We start from the raw sequence: 24,978 nt of genomic DNA on the forward strand, positions 1-24,978 counted from the left end.
TTGTTTTGAGAAATGTGGGATTCTCAATAACGAATCTCAAATTAATGAGATTAATGAAAAATTATATCAAACTGTGTCGTATATTCTAAAATGTATGCAATTTAAAAAAAAAAATCATAAACGATTTTTAGCAAAAATAAAAAATTATTTTCAACTGATTTTTTGGAAAATATAATTAAATTTTAAAGTTATTGTTATCAAAATGCAAAATTAAAAAAAAATTTAAATTTTTTATTGGAAATCCCACCTATAACCAAAAAACCTTTAAAATATCCCAAAAATGATTAGAAAATAGTTCTTTCCATAACTTTTGTATGTAAAATAGTGAGTATATGACGTGGGAAAATGCTAATAATGCCCGTAATTTCAATAAATAGATATCTGTCATATCCCCCTTTCACACTAGGCAATTTAGTTGCGCAAGTCTCTTGAGTTTGTAGATGCCTGAGGTAATGTCGGGTTAAAGAGAACAAAATTTAGCATGTTGTCTTGTTGTTGGGCAAGAGACTTGCACAACTAAATTGCCTATTGTGAAAGGGATCTTACCCAGCAAAAATTGTAGCTTCATTTAATTATGTTTGTAAGTGAGAGAAGCTATATTACCCCTTACAAACCTGCTTACAGAAGGCATGATTTTTATATGTCGATTTCCCACATGGAAGCATTACTCTGCAATACAAACTGCTTTCTTGTAAGCGACAGGAGTAAGTCCATTAATTATTTAAATATTTCACTTACAACCTGCTTCTCTATAAGAGATAACAGTAAGCTTTTTATTTGTTTTAGCTAGCTTACATTAATAAAAAAATGTTTTCGATAGTATTGGCTTATTTGTTGCTTTCTTGGTAAGGCTTCTTAGTAAGCGTATCAACAGCGCTTACGACTTGTTTTAGCTTCCAAAAATACAAACAAAATTTACTGGGTAGTTACTTATGGAGTAAAAATATTTTAGATTAATGTCAAGTTACCTTTTAGGTAAATTTATCTGCTGGGTAATTTACACCGTAGATATCTATTTGTTGAAATTACGGGTATAAATCGGTTAGTTTTTACTCAATTTTCATGTTTTATAATAAGACAAAAGTTTACACAATTTCACAACAACTAACCGATTTCTACTAAAAAATTAAATAATACCCATACAAACCAAATCTATTTTTTTAGGGACAGGTCTAATTTACAACTTAATGTGTATGCAAGTTTTTGAGAGTTTGTGTGTATGTTAGCCAAAAATACTTGTGTTAGCAACAATTTTTGAAAAGTTTTAATTAAAAATTCAACACACTGACATAGAAAAAGAAAATAAAACTGAAATAATATTTAAGTTGAAGAAAAATTATAGACTTATGTTGCTTGTAAGCATTATTATGTGGTCTATTCCACAAACATCATCACAACCGGCGACAACATAATATTCATAACAAATTGTTTTTTTGAACTCGTACATTAACATAACGTTTGTCAGTATTTTAAACGAATTTAATAATTGAAATTTTAAAATTGAAAATGAAAGGAAAAACCTAAGATAGGTATATACATACATAAGTCAATTTTATAGTTTTCTGTTTCATAAATACAGATCACTACATCAATTATTACACTTTCCAAATTTATTATTCACCTTAAGTAGTCAATATTTCTTTATATATATGGCAGAAAGGTACATTCCTTTTCAAACATATTTATGAGCATTTTTGAAAGTTTGAAATTAACTCATTAAAAGTATCAACGAATTTTTTACTGCCTGTAGCTATTAAAAAGCTATAAAAACTATAGAACTTATTAATTAAAAAAAAAATTAATGTTACGAGGGTAACGTCAGAAGTATGTGCTAAGTTTATAGCAGAACAACATTAATACATGTGTAGAAAAACGAATGCCCACATTAAGGAGGAGTGTCGGAATATTTCAAAATATTCGGAATATAAAAAATAATGTTTAAATTCTTTTAATACTCTAAGCAAAGTTTACTGCTACTCATGAATGTGTAAAAATGTTTATCATCTAATGTAAGTAAGAGTATAATAATGTAAGTGTAAAATAGAAATTATATTTATAAAACACGTACTAACATTTACCAACACACGGACACACATTTTCTACATAGATACATTTAAACATTGCCAAGTATCTGTGAGTTGTTGACAAATGACAGAAGTCCGACAGACACACAGTAAAAGAAAAGAAAAATATTTTTGTTTGCTGGAGAAAAAAAAACGTGTAAACAACTTTAAAAAAATGTGGAAAAAATAACAACAGAAATAGCAAAGTAAATATAAAAAAAATTAAAACAATCTCTCTCTCTTTGCAAGTTTTTACAATAAAACTCTTTTTCATTTAACAATTGTTACTCGTTTCTTTTGTATGTAAAAAAATACAATAAAGATGTTAAAAATAAATTGTCTGAATATAAAAACTAAGTACTAGGGATGTCAAACGGGACTTGGTTTTACAAATCCCGGGATTCGGGATCTTATAAATGAAAAACCGGGATATCGGGATTTTTGTTTTACATCAAATTTAACAATGAAAACTATTTATTTCAAAATAAATTTTACACAAAAAATATTTCAAATCTTTCCCAGTGTTCTGAACTTTATGACAGTGAGAAAATCTATAACATTTTATAACTTTTGTATGGAAATTGATATTAAAAACAATTTTGTTGTTGTCATAAAGTTCAGAATACGGACCACTGTTGTTGGTAATGATATCCTTCATTAGTGGCCGATGTTTTGAGTACGGGATATGTTCGTGTTCTTATTAAAAGTTGAATCTCGATAAAATCCAGACCCTAGAAAATTTAAACATTTTAAGGAACTTAAAATTCTTTATTTTTGTGTTAAATGTTTGTTTTCTCTCTATAAAATATAAAAGTATTCCCGAGAAAAATTCGGGTTTAGGTTTGGCATCCCTAGTAAGTACTTGTATTTGTTGTCATACTTTTCTAAAACACTGTAAGGTTGTTGTATGATAATGATGATTTCTTAAGTTTTTAAAGATTAAGAAATACAACTCATACACATTTAATACAAAAGATATGTTAATTTTAAAACAAATATAAAGAGAGAGAGAATTCAACAAAAAGTTAAAATAAGCAGCCAACAAACAAAAACAAACCCTAAAGAAGAGTGTTTCAACAAGTTAACGTTTTTTTTATGTCAAATAAACCTGAGTTTAAAACAATCTTTTTTTTTGTAAACTAAAAATAATGTTTCGTTTTTATTTATACTTGTACTCACAGTTTTAAGAACGTTTTTCTTATTGTTAAAATTTAATTTATTTATTAAATAAATAATAGTTTTGGTGTTTTTGTATACATATAAAGATGCTTTGTATTACAACTTTAAGACAGACGTGATAAATTACTCAGCTTGACAAATAGTTGTTAAAATGGTACTAAGATGAATTTGAATGAAATGGTTGTTTTATGAAAAACATATTAACTCACATCTAAGATACGAAGACAGATTTTTTTTCTCAGAATATTTGAGACAAGATCGAAAAAACCAGAGTTTTTTGTTAATTTTTAAAAATATTTATTTATTTTTCTGGGGAAAAACTGCTATACTATAGCCATAACACGTTTTAGTTTGGCGTTGCGATTTCAAATTTTTATTTGATACTTTTAAAAACATGGTTTTATTGCATAATGCTGGCATTCGATAGCGATCGAGTTTTTACTCAAAAGAATCCGAGAATTAGTCCTCGGATTACAAACTGATCTATGGCGTTGGCTTCCGTCGTATTAGTGATGTCAGCGCATTTCATTGGCTACCATGGAGACAAATATTCATAGGAATAAATTGAGTTTATTTCAGATAATTTTTTTTTCATGAAACATTTAGATCTGTCACTCAACTCGAATATTACTTCCACTATTCTTATTTAAGAATGAACTACATAGACTGGTCTGTTTATTTGCCAGTATTCTGGCTTAGGATCCTACACTTGCACGAGCAACATAGAGCCAGTTCTGATGTTAATGTATAGGATGCTATAACTGTTATAAAACTGCTCGGGACAACTAAAAGTGACATACTTTATGAAAAGCCTGAAAATAAGAACAAATTCGTTATCTGAGAAGTCGGAATACTATTGCGATGACAGTGTAAAGAGTCCATTGCCTGATCTCCAAACATGTAAGTAAACTCGCACACTCAGTGATCATTGTCGCAACTGCAAGGATCCTGGGAAATGAAGATAGCATTTCGAATTCTTTGTGGATGTTTGGCTCATGCAACCAGACATGCTACGTTCTTGGGTAAACGTTCGGAGGACCTGCATCGATACACTATAATATCTAAAAAGTAATCTCAACTAGATCGCTATAAATGATTTTTACCAGAATTTGTCAACATCGGAACTAGTTCTGAGGAATTGTTAAGCAACACGTATCTTTAGAACTAGTGCTAGGTTCAAAAATTGTCAGACTTGAAACTAAGTTTGAGAAGCAATTAAGGAAATTTAATGTATTGAATTTTTTATAAAAGTTGAACCAAAGAAGTCATTTGGTTCTACTGAGAGCTTCAAATCTTGTTACAATTTAATAAAATTATGATTTAATTCAACAATGAATTAATAATTGAATAGAAACATTTGAACGAAGCTAATTTGTTTTATTGAGAATGGTTGTATGAAACAAAGTGCTAACATTTTAATGAATTAAGCTTAAATTTAATTCTTAATTCACTGAGATCGAGATTCAGGATTAAAAATGTCAGCAAATCATTTCATAGAGCCACATAGTAAAGTCCACTCAACATTTGAAGGGTTTAATGTTTTTTAATTCAAATGGCATGAATATAATTTTTCTTCATTCAATTTGTTTTTGGTTTTACTCATTTAGAATTATATAATTATGAAGTATTTTTAAAAAGAAACAGGACCACGAAATAAAAAAAACTGTGAATGCAGTTTTGCTACATTTAATCTCTAGTTTCAGACTTATATAATCTGGTTCGTGTCTAATATTGAGTGTCGGACGTTATAATATGAAAAATTATGTTAAACCGATTTGTAATAGATTTTAATTAAAGAAAAATTTTAAAAACTCAATAAGCCATTTTGTAAAGGAATTGAATTAAAGCAACATTTAATGATTCAATAAGGAATTAATTCTATAAATAATGAATTACTAAAGGAGTTAAGCCTAGGAATTAATTCGTAATGAATTATTTAATGGAATGGTTAAGAATCTTGAATATTTGATAATGTTAAAATTGTAAAGCAATGTTCATAATCTACAATATTTAGAATCTAAATTTTTTTAAGAATATTCCCAGAAAATTAACTAACATAGTTTTTTAATAGTTTTGAATTAATTTTAATAACGGCTTTAAATCACATAAGTAACATGTTTACACAAATGCTATTAATAGAAAAATAAAAAGATATTTGGAACGACTAATTAATAGGCCCTTTAAAAAATCCAGTTCATGACCCATAAAAAACGAAAAAAAATAACAACATTTAACCTCATTCCTCAAAAACTATACATATATCTCACTGGTATTCATTTGAAATTCCTCAAAACATTGTAATGCAAATTGTTAACAAAAAAAAAACATCTCAAAGGTTTTAATATTTTGTGTGATAACTTGTGCTCTTAACAAAATACGAAACGTATTTAAATTTATATTTTTGCTCAGTTTTATTTTTAAAAAAACATCACGTTTTCTGCAGGTTTTAAATATTTTTTTTGTTTTGTTCTTTTCCCCCGTTTTAGCAACAATATTTGTTAACCAACCAAAAAAAAAATAAGAAAAATGAGTAAAAAAAACCTCATAAATAAAAATGACAATGGTTGAAGGTAAACAAAACAAATGTTAAATAAATATTTGTATTTAAAATAATAACAATATATATGTATATATTTTTTTTTAGAAATGAGTAAGTAGTAGTATCTGTTTAATTCATTTGTTTCCGAATTATTATTTTATAAAACATTCAGGGTTTTGAACAATTTGCTAAAACTTATGATGATGACGACGATTTTTTTTCAATTCATTTTAATTTTTATAAATATTTTGTAGTGGTATTTATTATGATTATTTTTAATATTTCAGCATAACAATCGATTGTTTGAAAACTTATTTAAAAAAAAAAAAATAAACCAAACACTTTCACTATTTGTTTTCTGTTCAAGTGGCCGGTTAGTAGTCAGTCGATTTAGTTGAGTTGTGCTTTCATACAATATTGAACCAAAGACCGATGTTTATGAGGCGGATTAACATTGTATTTTGTTGTAATTTTTTTTAAATATTTTATTTCTCAAACATATTTATTCAATTTAATAAATGTACTAAAGCATGCAATTTTTAATTAATGATGTTGTTGCGAAAGTATTTATTTCTTTTTTTCTTTAATATTTTATAAATATTTTTAAATATTTTTATGTTTTGGAAGTTATTATAAACCGTTTTGTTAGACGCCTTCATTCTAACTGATTCATGATGTTCACTGAATAACACATACAGAAAAAAATGAAGAATTTTAAGTAAATATTCTTTGGAGATCATTTTTTCCTGTCATTCGAATTGTTTAAATTGATTAATTTAAATATTGACACGATCTTTAAATGTTTTTAATTGCATACAAGTAAAAAATGTAAGTGTTTTCTTAGAGCTTTGGGGAATTGTTCATGCTCTACAGTAAATATGAGTACGTACACATTTGTATAATCATTAAACTGGTAAAGATTTTGTATGCTTGAAAACAATGAATATTAAACTGACTAATCTCCATACAAATATTTATGGTAAAGAAAAAAATATTATAATGTCATACTGAAGATTAAATGCAATATTACTTTTCGTAGGGTATTTATGTGGTCTGTGTGGTCACACAAAATAATATGTGACTACGTAGTACCGTATATATTTGTGCGTTCACTCCCAGCGGGAAAACTTGAAGGGCCTCACTTTCCATTCTAGAAGATTAACAGTCTGTTTTAATAAAATTAATAGAATTCTGCAGTAACTAATCCAATTATAATGAAACTGTAAACAATTTGGTTCATACATTTTTTATGACAAAATTTCAAATGTGAAAAAAATTTCGTTCAGAAATTATAAAATTTGTCTCATAAAGTCGAAAACAAATTTTCTTTCGTTATTTTGACACAACGAATGAGCTTAACGTTTTATAAACAAGTAAAAGAGCTATATTCGGCTGTGCCCTTCACCAAATTATACTTCAAAATAAAAATTTTAAATATTTTTAGGTAAACAACATTTTTTTTCCAAAGTAGTTTTTTTCATTTTTTTTAAAACAATTTATTTCGAATTGTTATTTTAAATTTTTTTTAAATTTAAAAAAAAAAAGAATTTTTGGTGAAGAAAAAAAATTCGAGTTAAAAAATAGTTTTTCCGATTTTGACCCATTGTAGGTCCAACTTACTATGGTCTTATATACGTCGTTGCAAAGGTCTTTGAAATATCTATCATTAGATATCCATATTGTCTATATTAATGACTTAGTAAAGCCATTTGTGGACCGATTTTACTGATTTTAAATAGGAAACTTCTCGAAAGCATGTCTGACAGAATTATTGAAGATTTGGTTACCGAAGATATCTGGGGTCTTCAGAAAATTGATTTCAACAGACAGACATACATGGCTTAATCGACTCCGCTATATATAAGGATCCAGAATACATTTATATACTTTATAGGTTCGGAAAATTATATTGTGGAAATTACAAACGGAATGACCCTTCTCACGAAGGTGAAGGGTATAAAAACAGTTACAAATCAGAGTTCTGTTCTATATTCTTCAAGGCCTTCCAATAGCACCCAGGTTCCATTATTAAACGACCTATTAAACATTATTATTTGAACGCCTTATTTTGTTACCCCATTTACAGGTCTTGTCTGCAAATAATTCAGTAAGAAGCAATGAAGTAAGTCCTTCTTTTGAGTTGAAATGGGACTGCATGACTTCATAAGGCATTTTGTAAGGCCTCTTTACTTTATATTTTCCCCCTTAGGCTACTATGAAGCTGTAGTTTGTCTGTGTTTTACAAATTAATAATTTCTTAGACATTTGATCGTTTATGATGATTGTTGGTGTGGCAAAAGGTTAATTTAATAAAGATTCACACAAACACAATATAAATTTATTTTTAAAATAAATAGAAATTCAAAGAATCTTTTTATTATTATAAAACCTAATAAAACCACAGGCATACAAGCAATAAAACTTTTAAAGATGTAAAAACGACAGTAACAAATGTGAAAAGGGCATTTACAGAATACAACTTGGGTGATCATTGAAGGTATGAAAATAGTTTTGGAGTGATACTTAATATGGGGTACCTTAAATTATGGCGCAAATAATAATAAATTAAACCAGCAGAAGCTGTGAAAAGTTAATACAAAACTAGTCAAGTGACTGGTTCCTGGCTGATAGGGATGTAATTAGGTTCTAGTCCTTCATATATTATATGAAATGGACCTAAGACTTTTACATGACTTGGTGCCAGGAGGGGGTAAACTGAAACATTTTGACAGGTCTTGTACAAAATACAAACGAACTTCTTCTATTTATTATATTTTAATACTGATTGCCAAATTGGAAACAAATTGTACTTGATTTTGTTGGTAAGTTGTCAACTTTTTTGCAATAATTAGACAAGTGATTACTAAGGTCAAACTATTTAACACAAGTTTCACACAATAAATTCGTTTTATAAAATTGATTTACAATTTAAAGATAGTTTAAACTGAAAATACACATAATTAAACTAATTCATATTAACATATTCATGTCTAACAGAGTTTATTCAAAACTATTTCGTGAATTTTGATTTACTTAAAACAAGATCAATCTTGCACCAACTATTTTTTTTTTTGAAACAAACACAAACTGCAAAGCGTTTTGCTTGTCTGCAGATACACCCAGAGTTCCTGGCGGGTATCGAATCCGCAACCCTAGTGTGTAGTTCAGATTTAACACTGTTAAATCTTGAATTTATTTTTGTTTAAGATATAAATTTAATATTTTATTAGATTATTAATAGATATTAAATGTTTTATCATCAAACTAGAGTGCCTCAAGGCATGCATTACTAAATACCAATTATCTCAAAAAGTAATTATAGTTTTTTTTTAAACTTAACTGTGACTTTAGTTACAGATTTGTTAACATTTCCCTCGAAGGTCGAAATGCATTCTGACTTTTAGTTTTTGTTCTGTCATAATTTTAGCTCGTGCAATTTTGTGTGTGATTTCTTTTTTAAATCAAAGTTTTGCTAAATTTTAGTCGCCCGATCTATACGAAATATTTGTTATTAGCTCTTTTCATTAGTTTTTCAATAAAATAATTTTAAAAATATTTAGTTTTACACCTAAACCGGCAACAATGCCCTGAGGCACTCTTCACCTTTTTGAACCTGGTTCCTAAACTTAATTTGCAAATTAGTTTCTGATGGCTGTTCAGAGTTTATTGGGTCATAATTACCCTAAACAAAATTATTCGACAATTTTTTTAGCTTTCTAAAATTTGCGGGTTAGAGGGTTAAACATTTTGTTACTTTTTCAGTAAAATAAGAATTCTTGAAAAGGCGCTTTGCCAAATAAGTCACATCCATAAAGAGGTATTCTAATTTTCACACAAAGTTATTTAAAGGGTTTATAGCCAAAATGGACTTATGATTTATGTGTATTTACTGGTTGATTATAATTAAGGCCTTTAGAATCTAGACAGTCTACTGAGCTACTCCTATTAGATAAAGCAGACGATCGGCATTGTCTGAGATACATTTTAATTAAAATATATTTTTGGTTATGGAAAAATTGATTTTACCATTGAATTTAATTAAAGGACGTATGTATTTAAAGGACTGTAATTTAACTTAGCTCCATTTTATCGACGTCTTGTTATATCATAACTTAAATTTATATTGTCTGTTAAAAAAATGTTTGTATGAAAGCTGTCAGTATAACCTTAGGTTATAATATAACTAAACATTGTGAAAATGAAGAGGAAGAAAGTCACAAGAATGAGGCAATTATATTTGGAATCTTATTTTGAAGTGTTTAAAACTAATACTTTACGTATGGTACCAACATTTTAGCAAAGAAATATTTGGTCAATTCACAAGGTCTCTTATCTGTCATATTGTCCTAATATTTCACGACTCGGAGGCTCGGCTTAACCGACTCTTCGGCTTTCGGTCTCTACGGGTTGCTTACGATAACACAATAAACATAGCAAACAGGGTAGTATTACTTTAGGACATTTTTGCTTGAAAGGCAATAACATTTTCAAATATGACAAATAAGAGACCTTGTGAATTGACCAATTATAAAAATGAGCTAATCATATCGGAGATTGAGCTGCATTTTGAAGAGTTTATGCAAGATATCGAAAGGAGTTGTATTTGTAAAAGATATACACTTCAAAAGGCTGTTTAGGAACACTGTAGCTCGGGCTGGTAAAAATAAATTTTCTGCATTTCGTACAGATCGCAGAAATAGGTAAGAAACCAATTTAATTTTCAGTCGGTCCTGAGTGCAATATCATCTAGGAGATTAAGTCTTATAAGTATAAGTTATAAACCCCAAAGAGCAATTTACATTCTGGGTGGATCACTTTGGCTCTCTGAATCATGATTGATTTAACATTTCTAATGACCCCTGAATATAAATATTACTTAAGCACTTCGGCTGTCATTTTAATTACCTTTCAAACTTAATATTATTTCAATTGCAATTTCCTTAAACTGCTATACATTTGAATATATAGCAGAAGTTTCTTAAGCCTAGAGTTTATGTTCAAAACATTCCATATTCAAAACATTTGCTCCATAATTGATTAAGAGAAAGTGCAGTGTAATACTAGAAAATAAAATTATTTTTGAATTAAATATAAACAATGTATTTATTTATGTTGGAAATAATGAAAAACCAACAAAAATATAGCAAAAATTATAGCACGTTTGGGCACTAAAGCTTATGGTAGCAAATAAATAAACAATTTATTTATTTAAAGTCAGCAATATTAAGGCTTTTATGAATATTTCTTAAAATTTGCTAACAAATTATTATTACTGCTGCTATTACAGGGTGTTGAGTAATAGTAATAATAACTAAAACTAAATAACAAACATAAGTATATGTATGTAAAAATTTGTGTATAAGTATTCATGTATTTGAGGAGTTATAATGCAATCATACATTTTTTATACTTATATTTATATTAAGTATAATTTGAATTTAATTAATTATTCAGGAAATGTACACAAAAAAATATATTCATACATACTTGTATGTAGGTATTTATTTATTTATGCATGTATGTGGAAAGTACTAAAAGTTTTAAGCTAAAAACAAAACTACAAAAAAACAGATATTGTAATAATATTACAAATACTGAAGTTATGAAAAGAATTAACAATATTTCCGTCCATAATTATGGCAGCAAATGTAATAAAAATCGCGTGTACAAGTATAGAAATATTCATACGAAATTTATTGAAATTCACTAAAATAAAAGTTAGTGTAAAAATGTCGAAATACATACATAAATATATATGATAAATGAATTTGGCCAAGTATTTAACATGCATACATTATTATTTAAATAATATAAATCTGTATTCAATTTTTATTTGTTTGTTATAATAAAAGTTAATATTTGGCCAATACAATCAACAAACCTCAAATAAACAGGAAATACAAGTATAGATTTCAATTAAAAGATTACTCAATACAGTTTTTAAACTCTTCTTGTTTGTATCTAATGTTATTCAGTTTTTTTCATAGCAGACATATGCACATTTCTAGGTAAGTAAGAGTATATAGATTTAAGTTCAAAAAACCCTCCCACATGTCTATATCTTTTTTATTTTTTTTTATTGTTTGAAAATCATAAAAATTCTTGTCAAACATATGAAATCTTTGGCAAAGAAATAACAACAAAATATTTTGTTACAAATATAAGTTAAGTTTTCTCAATTCGATCTACTACTCTTAGAAATCCGCTTTATATGGCCAACAGTTAATTGACCTTGATTGTTTGCTTTTATTTTCTTATTTAAACCTGAGCATTGTTGCTCTTACTCTAGCAGTTGTACTATTTGACCGAGCTTTAGTCACACCTTTAGGCTAAATACGAACAAAATAAAAAAAAACTTTTCTCAATTTATGTTGTTCTGTTTAATTTTGTTATTTTTTTCCGTAAGCTTCTTCTTTAATATATTTTTTCTTCTATGAAGTTGTTTTAACTTTAAAAATCATATAATTTAGTTACTGTTTTGTATCTGAGAGATTCAGCAGCAACAGCGCACATTGGGGTCGATTAGAAAAAAGTGTTAAAATATATTTGAATCTTCTAAGCTACTGATCTTATTGCAAAATGATGTATAAACGAATCATAGAGCAGAACATAAGCTTTAAGAAAGTGGAATTTAAGACTAACCTACTAGAATGCAAGGTGAGATACCGAGAATCAAAGTCTATCACCTTTGCACAGATTTCAGTGAATAAAACTTATCCAAAAATTCTCTTTTAAAATATCCTAATTATTTTTGTAATTTAAACAGATTGTGATGTTTTTAATGAATAATAGAAAAAATAATTAAGAAAATAAATTTTAGTATAATTTGTATGCAATATAATTTAACTATTGAAAGTTTTACTATTTTTAGAAAATCTGCTGAGTTGTCCGCGTTTTTGAGCGGGCTGGTAACAATAAAAAAGGCAGATTAATTGCTATAAATATGTTAATTATAATTTGTAAAGAAATTGGAAGAACTCCCTGCGACATTTATTTAATTTAATGATAAACTTAGATTTTGATAAAAAAAAAAATAATATTTTCGAAAATTGCCTAATGTATGGTGCAAGTTTATATGGATTTAAAAATTATTATTAGTAATTTCTGAAGCTTGTTCTTATTAAATACCAATATGTAAAAATAACAAGTTAAGCTACCGATTTAAAGGGGGAAAAAGGTAACGGTAACGCTAATTTGGTCTGATTCGGTAACGGTCATATAGCGGTAATGATATTCTGGCTTATTTCGGTAATATTCGCTAACGGTCAAAAATTTGTTGAAAATGTTGGTAATTTATTATATTTATATTAATTTAACTCTTTGAGAAACATTATTGTAAAAAATAAATTTTTGTAAGAAAATGATTTTGATTATTTTTCACGACTAGGCGGATTGAGATATTGCTGAAAAAGTTTTTACGTGTTATTTTAGAATTTATTAGAAATAAGAAAATATTTATATACAAATATTTAGTCAATCACTAACGCAAAAACAAAATAAAGTCAAGGCAAAAGACTAAAATTTATACTTAAATAGTAAGCAGGAATGTCTTTACTTTTCACATGATTTATAACAAAGTTTCTTAAAGCCTATATCCTCCTTCTTCGTTTATAAATAATTTTTCAATTGGACCAGTTGTTTAGAAGATCCGACCGACCCCACTGTGCAGCGCCAGCCAGTCATACTTAGTAGTAGCAGTATTGCTGCTGTGTTTCTAACAGTGAAACAATTTATTGAGCATTTAAACATTTTGTAGAATTTCAAACAATTTCCTAGTATTTCTTATTCTTTTCTTAATTTTTGTTTTAATATTTCTTAACTATGTAATTTTTTTATCGTTTCATCTTCTTTTTCATCACAGAAATTTAATGGTTTTAAATTTGGTTTTAGAAATTTTTTAATTTATTAATTCTGTTGAAAATTTGAGTCATCAATTTTGTTTGGGAAATTTTGAAATCCCTGCGGTGGTATTTATTAATAAACATATTTAAAACACGTTTTCGGTGTTTTATTCAAAAGTGTAAATGTTTGTTATTTATTCTCGCTTAAGTTTTTTTTTTTATAAATAAATTAAGAAATAAACAATATTTCGAATAATTACAACCTTATTCATAATAAAACAAAGAGAAAGCAGATTCTTTGTGACAACCGAATTTATTGTCAATCCTAATAACCGAATTTTCTAGTTGTAACTGCAAAATTTAGATGTAAAAAAACAATTTTTTCCTCTCAATCATAATATATTTTCTATTATGATTAATCTTTTAGTACACCGATCAAATATGTAGATTCCATGTGGCCAATCGAATGATTCAATCTTAAAGACCAAACAAGCCAATTATTAAATGTAGAGACAAATATTTGGTTGTCTTTATCAGACTTTCTGTAGCTAGAAGCAAATTTATGTTTACCTTTATAATACCAAATACAGTTAAGAAAATTAAATTAAGTCTTAATTAAACAGGAAACTAAACATGAAAACAAGAAAATTTTGTATGTCAGGGACATGTTTTAAACACACAAATTCATGTACAAACTTGCATGGTACGTATAAATAAAAACGCTAAAAGAAGTAGATAAATTGAACAGCAGCATATTCGTATTTAGGACGCACCTTAAAAACTTAAAATACTACTATACAAAACAAACTTCAAACATTTAACCTTAAACAAAAAAAAAAAAAATAATGCAAAAGCAACTCCAAAAAAATATTGACCCACCCTCTACTTAAAAACTAAAAATACAAAAATTAAAAATAAAATAAACAAAAGTAATTGCTCACCCGTGGACAAATTTAAACGTTTCCGTGCATCACGTTTAGGATACAAGAATTGCTGCAATGCCTGGGCATTGGACTGGGCACACTTTTTGACATTAACTGAGCCAAAGTTGTGATGAGTTTTCAGGCCAGGCGGTCGATAACGTGCACTCTTCGCACTGTTGGTTGGCGTGAAATTCAACGAGTTTTGTGATTTCGATGAAATGGGCGTCGAAGTGGCTGACACACCTGATGCCAGAGCAGACGTTGAACTTGCTGTGGCGGCTGCACCCAGACCCAAAGAGGTGGATGATGACGTAGTTGTTTGATTGGCGGTGGTTGGTAGACGGGGCAATGAATTTGTTGTAGACATTTGGGCCACACCAATCAGACTGCGTGGCAGCGTTGAGCGTGTGCCGACAAATGCCTCACAATCATCGGAAGATGAAGTGTCGGTTTCATAAATAGCATCTGGTACGCTAGAACGTCTAGCGTCCTTGGAGTCATTAGACGATAGCCATGGTTTTGCCGGCGAGGATTCCAAAACATGATGATGCTCATCACCTCCTCCGATACTGCCACAGGAACGCACACGATCTAATTGTTCACGACTCAGACTTTTGTGGTTGAACAACAAATCTCCTGCCGAACGGCGCTTTGCAACGGCCAAAGCGGACGCAGACGATGAGTTGTCACGGTCGAGTTGGGATAGTTTAGTTCTGGAGTCACCATTAGCCAGTAATGCTGATTCAAAACTACCGCGCCATGAAAAGCGCTCATAATCGCTAGCCACTCCACACTCTTCGCCGGCGGTATCGCTAACACCGCTGCTAGACTGATGGTGATGTGGTCGGTTATGGACAGCTGCATGATGAATGTTATTGCTGCCGCCGCCCGAATTGTTGCTGCTCGTAGCAGTCATTGATGTGGTCGAGTCTAATAAAAGATCGTGTGATTTACTGCGCGCCAAATTGTAGGCTTCGTCTTGTGGATAATTGCTGGAACGTGTTGCTTGATAGATGTGTTGAGCATGTGATGGATGTAAATACTGTGAACTTCTCGCATAACTTGATGGTCTATCTTCCGTAGGTGTATCTTCTTCATCTTCGGTGGTGGTAGCTGATATTTTAGCTTGCAGACGTTTGTGCTGATTACGTTGGGCTGGCATGGGGGAGTTAGTACCATGGCTATCATTGCCACTACTAACTTCATGCATTAGAGCCACTAATCGTGTGCCAATGTGTTGCATTACTCTGGCAAATAGTTGCGGAGATCTTTCGTCACTATGTGTACTGCCTGTGGAAATACGATCTTCTTCAACTGCAGGCATTGCAATATCTGCATTATTCATACTACCACCACCGTTAACACTTTCAGTTTCCTGTGTTTCGATTTCTATTGGCGGCTCCAAATGGGAATTAGCATTTGCATTATCCACTGCCATTTTGGAGAAAGAAGCCACCAGTTTTTGATACACTAATGCTGTATCTGGATTTGATGTACGGGGATCATCGAGTAAGCCGCCATCACCACGATCACCTTCTTCGTCCACTTCAAACTTGTTAATGATCTGCTGACAACTGGCAGAAATTTGTTGTTTAAGTTCATTTCGCCTCTGGCTGCTGCCCTCCAAATCGGAGCTGGTGTAATCGGAGGAATCATAGGAATCGGACCAGGTATCCTCACTACTTAGGTACTCGACAATTTCACGAACTTGTTCATCGTTTATACCCGGCACCGTTTTCATAAGACGCGTTAATTCATTTTCAAAGTAGGCGAATGTGGTCGGACGCGTTTTCATCCGACGCACCGATATGGGTGTTGTTTGATTCGGAGTAGTGGATTTCGAATTGCTGGCCGATCCCTGTTGAGCATTTGCTGTGGCCACCACCAAAGTCTTAAAGAACTGACGCATTTTGCACATCATTAAATTCGTTTCTTCATCCGAACTCCAGTTGTTAAAACTGTCTTTGCGCACCAAGTTTGTGTTGGAGCTGCTGGCGGTCACTGTAAGGTGTTTGCTTGTGTCTGAGGTTGGCGTTGCAGAGCTGGTATCTATTATGGTACTTAAACGTAAGGCAGGTATGGGTGTTTGTGTTTTTTCGTTGTCTTCCTTAATTTGCTCTAAAGTGGTGGGAGATTTAGTGCGGACAAGATGTGAAGTGGAGGGACCATCACTTTCAGGTGATTTTAATAAATCATCATTACTGCCCACAAAACCACTATCACGACTATGATGTTGTTGTTTTTTAGATTGTGAGCTGCTGATTGAGCCAGGAGTAGGTGTGCGGCATTCCAGGCTGTTTTTATTACTATCCTCCTGAGAGGTTTCATGCAGTTTTTTCTCATCCAGAGAGTCGTGACGTTTGCGCAATTGCTTTTTACGCTTCATGGTATCTGTGCCATCAGATGTTCTTTCGCTGGCACTGCTGTTATGTATAACAGTTTCATCACAATTTTCCGATTCAGAGGAATCTATAATATCTTGTGTGGTGGAAGGCATAAGTGTATTGTCTGGGTTGTCGTTATTTTGTGAATCAACCAGTAGATTGTCTAAGGAAGAGTTATGCGAACGTGGTGTGGTTCTAGCTCTCACTAAACGTTTTCTTCTTTGGCTGGGACTTGGATGGCCTTCGCTATCACTGCCCACACTGCCGCTTTCATCCGAATCATTCTTCTCGTTGGAATTGAAGCCCATTAGAATGAAATATTTCTCCAAACGTGAAGAAGCCAAATCCGCTGCTTGATTCACGTCATTTATGGGCTCATCGGGTATGCCAAGAGAATCTAAACCTTCTGAACAAACACTACTCACTTCCGAGGAAGTATCTTCATGGGTTTCAACGGAATTCAAAACTTTACCATCACCCAGACCAAAGAAGAAATATTTCTCTAGTTCTGAAGCCGAGAGCCGATGATGATGTTGTAGAGTCTTTTGGCGTCTTCTCTCCAAATCATCAAACTCATCTTCATCTGTATGGCTTCGAAGCGAGGCCACTTCACTTTCCTCACAACTCTCTTCCACAATGGTATGCAGGGTGAAATCAATGGCAGTACGATGGTAGCCTCTTAATTCTTCTTCGCGATCATGAAACATGCCCATGGTGTGCGGGTCATCGCCATCTTCAGAATCGGTACAAGTGGGAGTAGTATCGTCTTCTTCCTCTCCCTCCTCCTCCTCCTCGACACGACCCTCATCGACGGCATCTCCATGTTCGCTGAGTTCCTCCACCCATGAGTCATCATCTGCCAGACCATCTTCCAATATAACTGGAGGTATCTTTGTACATTTCTTTATCGTTACATTTGGATCGTTAGCATATTCCTCATAACTGTCATAATCGTCATCATCGTTGCTCGTTATACGTTGATCTCTTAACAGATCTATCGACAGCAATGACGTATTCGTAGTCACTGCTTGTTCTATTCTGTTGTTTACGCTTGTTTTATCTTTGTGGTGAGAGGATATTTTTAATTGAGTGGCGGGCGATGATTCACCGTTGTTATTATTATTATTGTTATAAGCACTTGAATTTGTTGTTATTTTAGACATTTGTTTTAGATTTTCACTTGTTGTTACACTATTAACACTTTTCATTTGATCATTATTATCATTATCATCATGATTATTATTACTATTTTCATTATTACTAGTATGAGATTTTTCTATTATATGATTTTCACTGATTACACGTGCCGTAACGTCACTTTCATTCGGTTGTTGCGAGAGCTCTTGATCTTTTGTAATCATTATCAAACTACGATATTTGGCGGATAATGTATTTGGCGAACTATTTACGTGCGTACTGCGATATTTCGTTGGCGTTACAATCGATGATTTCGTACTAACTAGGTTAACATTTGTCACATCCGAGATCTCATTAGGATCTTCACTTGTAGAACTTTTAGCACTTGTAGATGATAATTGCTGAGAGTGATTATGCAGATTATTTTTGGATGTATTATTAAAACCAAAGACGTCGTCGTCGTCTTCGTTGTCGTAGACGTTAACGACTTCTTCGTCGACAACGTCGTCGTCGTTGTTGAGGCTTTGATAATAATCGTCGTAGTACGATTCTGTTTTATCTTTATTGTGTTCCACTTTATTATTGTTTTCGTTATTTATATTAAAATATTGTTGTTGTTGCTGTTGTTTTTGATTGAAGTATTTTTTATTGGATGGTTCACTTGTTTGTATAAAACTTTGTGGTTTTTGTTGTTGCTGCAATTTACGTATCGCACCCGAGTTACCGTAATCATTTGGCGTTTTTAAATCGCCATAGTATGATGATTGCACTAAACGATGGTCGTTGTCTCCCCGTTTACCGTGTGTTTCGTTTAACATTTCATTTTCAACTGCTTGTATGGAAGCATACTCTGCACGTATTACTTTACTATACGACGGCATGTTGATCTCTGAGCATGAAAACTCTTTGCTCACCTGCGAAGTTAACGACAGCAACGGTTCGCTACTCTTCTCTTCAACTGCTACCTGTTGCTCGTAGTGGTGTTTTGTTTTTGTTTTTGATTTTTGTTGTGATTGCGTTTCTTCTCTACCTGTAGTAGAAGAAGGTAGACTGGTGGTAGTAGTTTCTAATGAGTCCATAAAATATTCTGTGAAATTTGTACAAACGGGAGACGTCGAAGAATAACCGTCAAGTATTAGTTCATTTATTTTGCATGCTTCGTTGAATTGTTGATGTTCTGGTTTATTACTCAATTCTCTTAAACTTCGTTTAGAAGCAGCTGCTCTGGCAACTTGCTGTTGTTGTTGTCGCTCTTCGTCATACGTTTTAGTTACCTGTTCGTTAAATGATTTACAGGTATATCTACCACTACTCGTGTCAGATTTACTACCACTGCCAACACCAGCACTACTACTGCTGTCAGTGCTATGGCCGATTAATGTTTGTGTGAGTTTGTTTTGATTTTTCTTTATTTCACATTTACTTTCGTCATCATTATGAAGTTGGCTTTTGTTTTCATAAACAATAGCACATTCATCGTCATCATCTACCCTTTCGACTTCCTCCTCGGAGAGAACGTGTTCTGGTCGATCGTCATCTTCATCATCGGCATTCACGTAACGTACATAGTTGACTTTAAAATCTTCTATGGAGTCACGTTTTGCTGAAGAAAAGTTTTCATTTGTTGTGGCAAAGACCATGTTGAATTCGGTATCACCGACATCATGTTTGAGGCTGGCCATTGTAGTAGTGATGGTAGGAGAAGTAGTCGATTCTGGTAGTAATTTATCTTGATGGTTTGTTTTTGTTGTTTTCTTCATGACAGGTATTTCCACTTTTTCTAGCTCATATTTCAATTTCATGTAGTCGTTTGTTGTTGTTGTTGCAGTCGCTGTAGTAGCTGGAGAAGACGTAAAGCACTCGCTTAGAACATTTTCATTATTGTTATTGTTCTTATTTTGCTTTGTTATTGTTTGCGCTGTTGTAAGTGTTACATTACCGGTTTTAGGTTTATTTTTAGTTTCCATCGTAGAACATATATTAAGCAATTTTTCTTCCTCCACCTTCTCCTCCTCCATTTCGTTAGGAACACTATCAATAGTCTTTTGTAATGCTAAGGAAGCCTTTGGAATGCCTTCATTGTGTTTAATAGATTTTTGCAATTTCTCTTGCTGCTGTGGTTCGGCAGGTAATGGGTTTGAGGTTTGGTCTGTGCCGACCGAGTCATTTAAATGATCCTGATTGATTTCAGCTACACCACGTTTCAGTTTTTGCAATTTAATTTCCAGTTCAGAATTTTGTTTGGTCAGAGCCAACAAACGATTCACATCATTGGAGATGCTATGCAATTCCTCACAAGCTTCATCCACCACCAAGTCCATAGATGATGATAGTTGTGGTTGCTGTTGCATTTTATCAGTTTGTTGCTGCTGCTGTTGCTGACGTTTTTGTTGTTTATAGTCATCGGCCGTAATCAGTGAAGCATGTTTGGCAACACGCGTTGCATTCGAATGCTCTAATTGCTCGTGCTGTTCATTAAATAAACAGAAATTTTGTTTCGTATATGGCTGCAAAGGCACCACTACGTTTTGTTGTTTTTCACTTGCCACTTTCTGGCTAACTATGCCATGATCATTATCAACATTATCATTTAAATCGTATAAATTTTCCTCTGTATTTAGCAGGCTAATTTTTTGCAAAACAACACCCCCATTATTGTCGTCGTCTGTTTGACCGCCAACGACAAAAATACAATTGGCAATTTCTTCGCGCGAAGTACAAACATACAACGATCTACACTCACTTTCATCTTCATCGTCTTTTGCTTCTTCATTCTCTTGCTCATGCGATTTAGTATCATTACGATCGTTTTGATCATTGTCTAGAGAACTATTAGCGTCACGTTTACAATCATGAGCACTTGAATCACTGCAACTGTCACTTTCATGCAACGAATCGCGTATTTCTTTGGACTCATTATTATTGTCGCTGTCTTCGTTGAGTAATTTTATGCAACGCAATACCACGCCACAATGAGTTCTTTCGGTGTCGGTATCATTGTCCGACGTATCATTCAAATTAGCCTCCGAGGAGGATTGAGAGCACGAATCACTCGTATATGCCGCCGTACCGTTACGTTTATGAGATTTACGATTAACCACAAAGACTTTGGCGAAATGCTTTTTACGCGGTCTACGATCGGCCACATTACCAGTATCGTCGGTATCTATGGACTCGGAACTGGACACACTCATATCACTGTCACTAACACTATCACTTTTATGTCCTTCTACCTCATTGGAGGAGTGTTGAGAGGAGCTGTTGGAATTTTCATTGCTCTCATCGTTGATGATGTTGTAGGAGCGTTTAACGGTTTTCGTAGATCTTTTTTTCTTGAGAGATTTTTTGCAACGTTCTTCAGCATGTCTCTCATCAACCTCCGCCTCCTCCTCCTCGGTTGGAGAATTTTCCGATGATGTGGCGTCATCATTGTCGTTGTCGTCTTCACTTTGTGATTTCGATTCAGAATCGGTGGAAAGGAAATTTCTTTCACTTTGTAGGTAACCATCGTCTTCTTCGTCGTCTGACTTTATTTGATTTGGGTTCTTTATCATGTTTTTGTTTTTATTTTTAGATAATTTTCTTATCGTTTCAGTTGCAGTTGGTGTTGTGTTGCTAGTGCTGCTGCTAAGTTTACTAAAGCTAGTGGACAGGGCCGCCGCTTGCACCACCGTTGCGTTTGGCGATTTTCCAACGACTGCAGGTTGTATAGACTTTAGTGTACTTAAAGTTGTTAACACAATTGCTGGGGTAGTACGTATTGCTGCTGTTGTTGTTGTTGCTATTGCTGCTGGTAATGTTGTAAATAATGTAGTATTTGTATTTGTTGTCTGGTTTTTCACATTTTCTTCAAAAGCTTGTTGTGCAGTTGCAACGGCAGCAGTGGTTTTACAACTTTTCTTCTTCTTATTCTGCCTCTTTACATCAGCCAACAACAACTGGCAGTCGCCACCAGCGTCATAATCATCTGTGCAAATAGATTTTTTCGTTTTAGTGCTGGGCAAACAAGTTTTTACCGGCTTTACAGCTTTTTCATTACATTCATCATCATTATCGCCATCGACTTTATTATCGTATTTGTATTTGTAGTTGCAGTCGCCGTCGTCATTATGTTTAACATCATAATTAACGATTACATTATGATTATGGGCTTGTAGTTGTTGTTTTGTTAACAATAATAACTGTTTTTCATTGCCACCTCGTTTCTCTAAACCCAATTGATCTGAGTGAGGGGTTTCATTGTTACTTGTTCCCCCATACGTTTCTATTGTGTTTTGTTCTCTTTGTAATGACGATAATGAAGTTGGTAGTGGTGGCAGCAGTGATGGTGGTGCTGTTCTCTTTGTTGTTTCGTTTGTTTTAGTTGTTGGTTCTTTAATTATTAATTTTGTTGGCAGCTGTTGTTGCTGTTTGTCTGCTGTGTTTTTAGCCAAAGCTGTTTGTTTATCTCTAGTTTTGGCCGTATTATTGGACTTTGTTGAATTTGTGTTAGTGTGCGTGGTAGTAGCGGTGGTGTTTGTGTTGCTGTTCGTCGTACAACTATTATTTTTTTTAGTCAAATTGAAAACTTGTTTATTCTCTACTTCTAAATCACTATTTTCAATAGATTTTTTGTTAATTTTTATTATAATTTTATCCGAATTGTGGTCGTTTGATTTTGGCATGCACGAATTGTTAATTTGTCTAGAGGGATTGTTATCAATTGAATTTAATAGTGGATTTTGTTTTTTAATTGTATTAAAACATGTTTCATTTTCGCATGGTTCACTGTCCCGTTCGCGTTCCCGTACCACGTCCCCGTATCTAGCGTCGTGGTCGCGTATATCCGTTTGGCTTGAAGTACGACTTGAACCCAACGAAGGTTTTGTATCAACTAACATTTCTGAGGTATGGTGAGCTGGAATACAGCTGAAACCACAGTCATCGATAACATTGTATTCATTAAACGCTTTATGTTGCTGTTGCTGCTGCTGCTGCTTCGAGTGCTGTTGATAGAAGTGGTGGTGGTGATGGTGGTGGTTTTGTTTTTGGTCGTCTTCATCTACAATCGCTGGTATAGTGTGCAGGGAATGTCTTTTGGCAACATATGTTTTATCAGTTGATTGCTTGTTGAGGTGGTTGTTCAACGGTAGTTGATGGTGGTGGTTGTGTTCCAGTTGATTCACACCAGCCGTAAGCTTTTCAACGTTTAGTAAGGTTTCCAAGCTGCCACCGGTAGTGGTGTTTGTGCCATAACCGGAAGAAGTGGAACAGTGCGATTGAGTCATGCCCACTAGAGAGTAGGTGGATGAACTTAGATCGGGGGCCGATGACTTGAAGCTGCTATCCAATTTATGAGCAGCCAATTTTTGATATGTAGCCGCCACGGCAGCTGCTGCAGCTGCCTGTAGATTGGAGGAGCTGGCTGAGGAATTGGGTAAATTACTCTGGGCTGTGGACCAAAGTTTTTGCAAAGAAGCACACAAATTCCTCTCATCATTGTCACGGCCCAAAGCCTGAAGCTGAGGTGACAAATCATTGGCATTCCAGTAGGGATAGGCAGACATAGGTACTGGTATGGGCACCGGTACTGGTATGGGCACATATTGGGGCTGTAAAGCGGGACTGGCTAAAATATTCTCAGGTTTTTGATTTAATTTTGTTGCTCCACAACTACAAGCGTCAGTTATATGACTATTGCGTGGTGAACTGTGACGATGTTTGGCATAGTGATGATGGTGATGTTGCTCCTTGCTTAAAAGTCTAGTCTTTATTCTAGTCTTCATGGTCATTTGGGGCTGACTGCGTGATGTTGTCGAAGACCTGGTCAGATAACCATCCGAACTAGAACTTTCGCCCTGCATTAGTAGCTCCTCATCGGTTCCGGTATCACTTTCTCTGACTCGAGGACAGGCTATCAATTGTTTGCGATACATTAGCGGCGATTCCATGGGTGAAGCTGTACTATCACTAGACTTAAACTCCCTAGACTGTCGCCTTCTCGCCACCAAAGGGGAGCCACAGGGTGAATATAGCACATGTTTGGTTATGCTTGTACTAATCATGGACGGCTCAAAGTAGTCCCAATCACAGTCATCTATGGCAATGCTACTGCAATTGTGTGTGGAGGAGGAAGTTGTCGAACTACTATCTTCAAACTCTTCCTCATCACGACACGACGACGAATCGGTGGAATTGATAAACACCAATTTGAATTCATCCGCTTCCATATTGTATTGGGCATGATTGATTGTTATCGATTTGAATTCCAATTCCGAAGAGGTTTCCATGGTATCATATGCATCTGTAAGGGGTACAATGTGTAATGGGTTTTGGAGGTCATTAAGTGTTTCAATTTCATTTTTTTTTGTTTCCATTTACTTTACCCAACACCTTTATTTTTTGTTTGTTAAATGTTGTATTATTGACTATAAACATAAACCGGGTTAGTATTATTTATGTTATCTTTATTTTATATTAAATGCACCATACACCATGTTGTGAAGATAACGATACAACGAGACCACATTTTTAATGGGAAAGTTTGTATTTTATCACACACAAATTACGCCCACAATTTAGTGTCGCGTTAATTTGTTATTTTTTTATTTTAAGTTTTTAATTATTTATCAATGAATTGTTATGTTTTCTGAAGAATGAAATAAAAGCAAATTATACCGTAAACCAATTTGTTAATGTGTTGTAAAATAATTTAAAATATAACTTGTTAATTACTATAAAGAACATTACAAATTTAAAGGTTACCAGATCTGGGGGATTTTTTTAATAAATTCATATCGTCAGCTAAAATACAAAATAACGTAACATCAAACAATTCTTTTTTATTGATTACGATTAGCTATACCATATTATATATGTGTGCACAATTTTAAACTTCTACTATAATTTTTAGAAAAATAAATTTATTAGCAA

General features: G+C 32.8%; 1 protein-coding gene across 2 annotated transcripts in view; it reads right to left on the reverse strand.

Moving 5' to 3' along the window:
• The window catches only part of LOC135963305 (uncharacterized), a 264,932-nt gene that overhangs the window by 16,221 nt on the left and 223,733 nt on the right, over positions 1-24,978 (reverse strand). Inside the window, exon 9 of one of the 2 annotated variants that reach the window (XM_065515101.1) lies at positions 14,564-24,349. The exons of the other annotated variant lie outside the window; for it this stretch is intronic. Within the exon in view, the coding sequence (XP_065371173.1) occupies positions 14,564-24,349 (9,786 nt within the window). The remainder of the gene's footprint in view (positions 1-14,563; positions 24,350-24,978) is intronic. 2 annotated transcript variants of the gene reach the window in all.

The sequence above is a fragment of the Calliphora vicina genome, chromosome 1 (genome assembly GCF_958450345.1).
Source record: "Calliphora vicina chromosome 1, idCalVici1.1, whole genome shotgun sequence".
Classification (NCBI taxonomy): Eukaryota; Metazoa; Arthropoda; class Insecta; order Diptera; family Calliphoridae; genus Calliphora; species Calliphora vicina.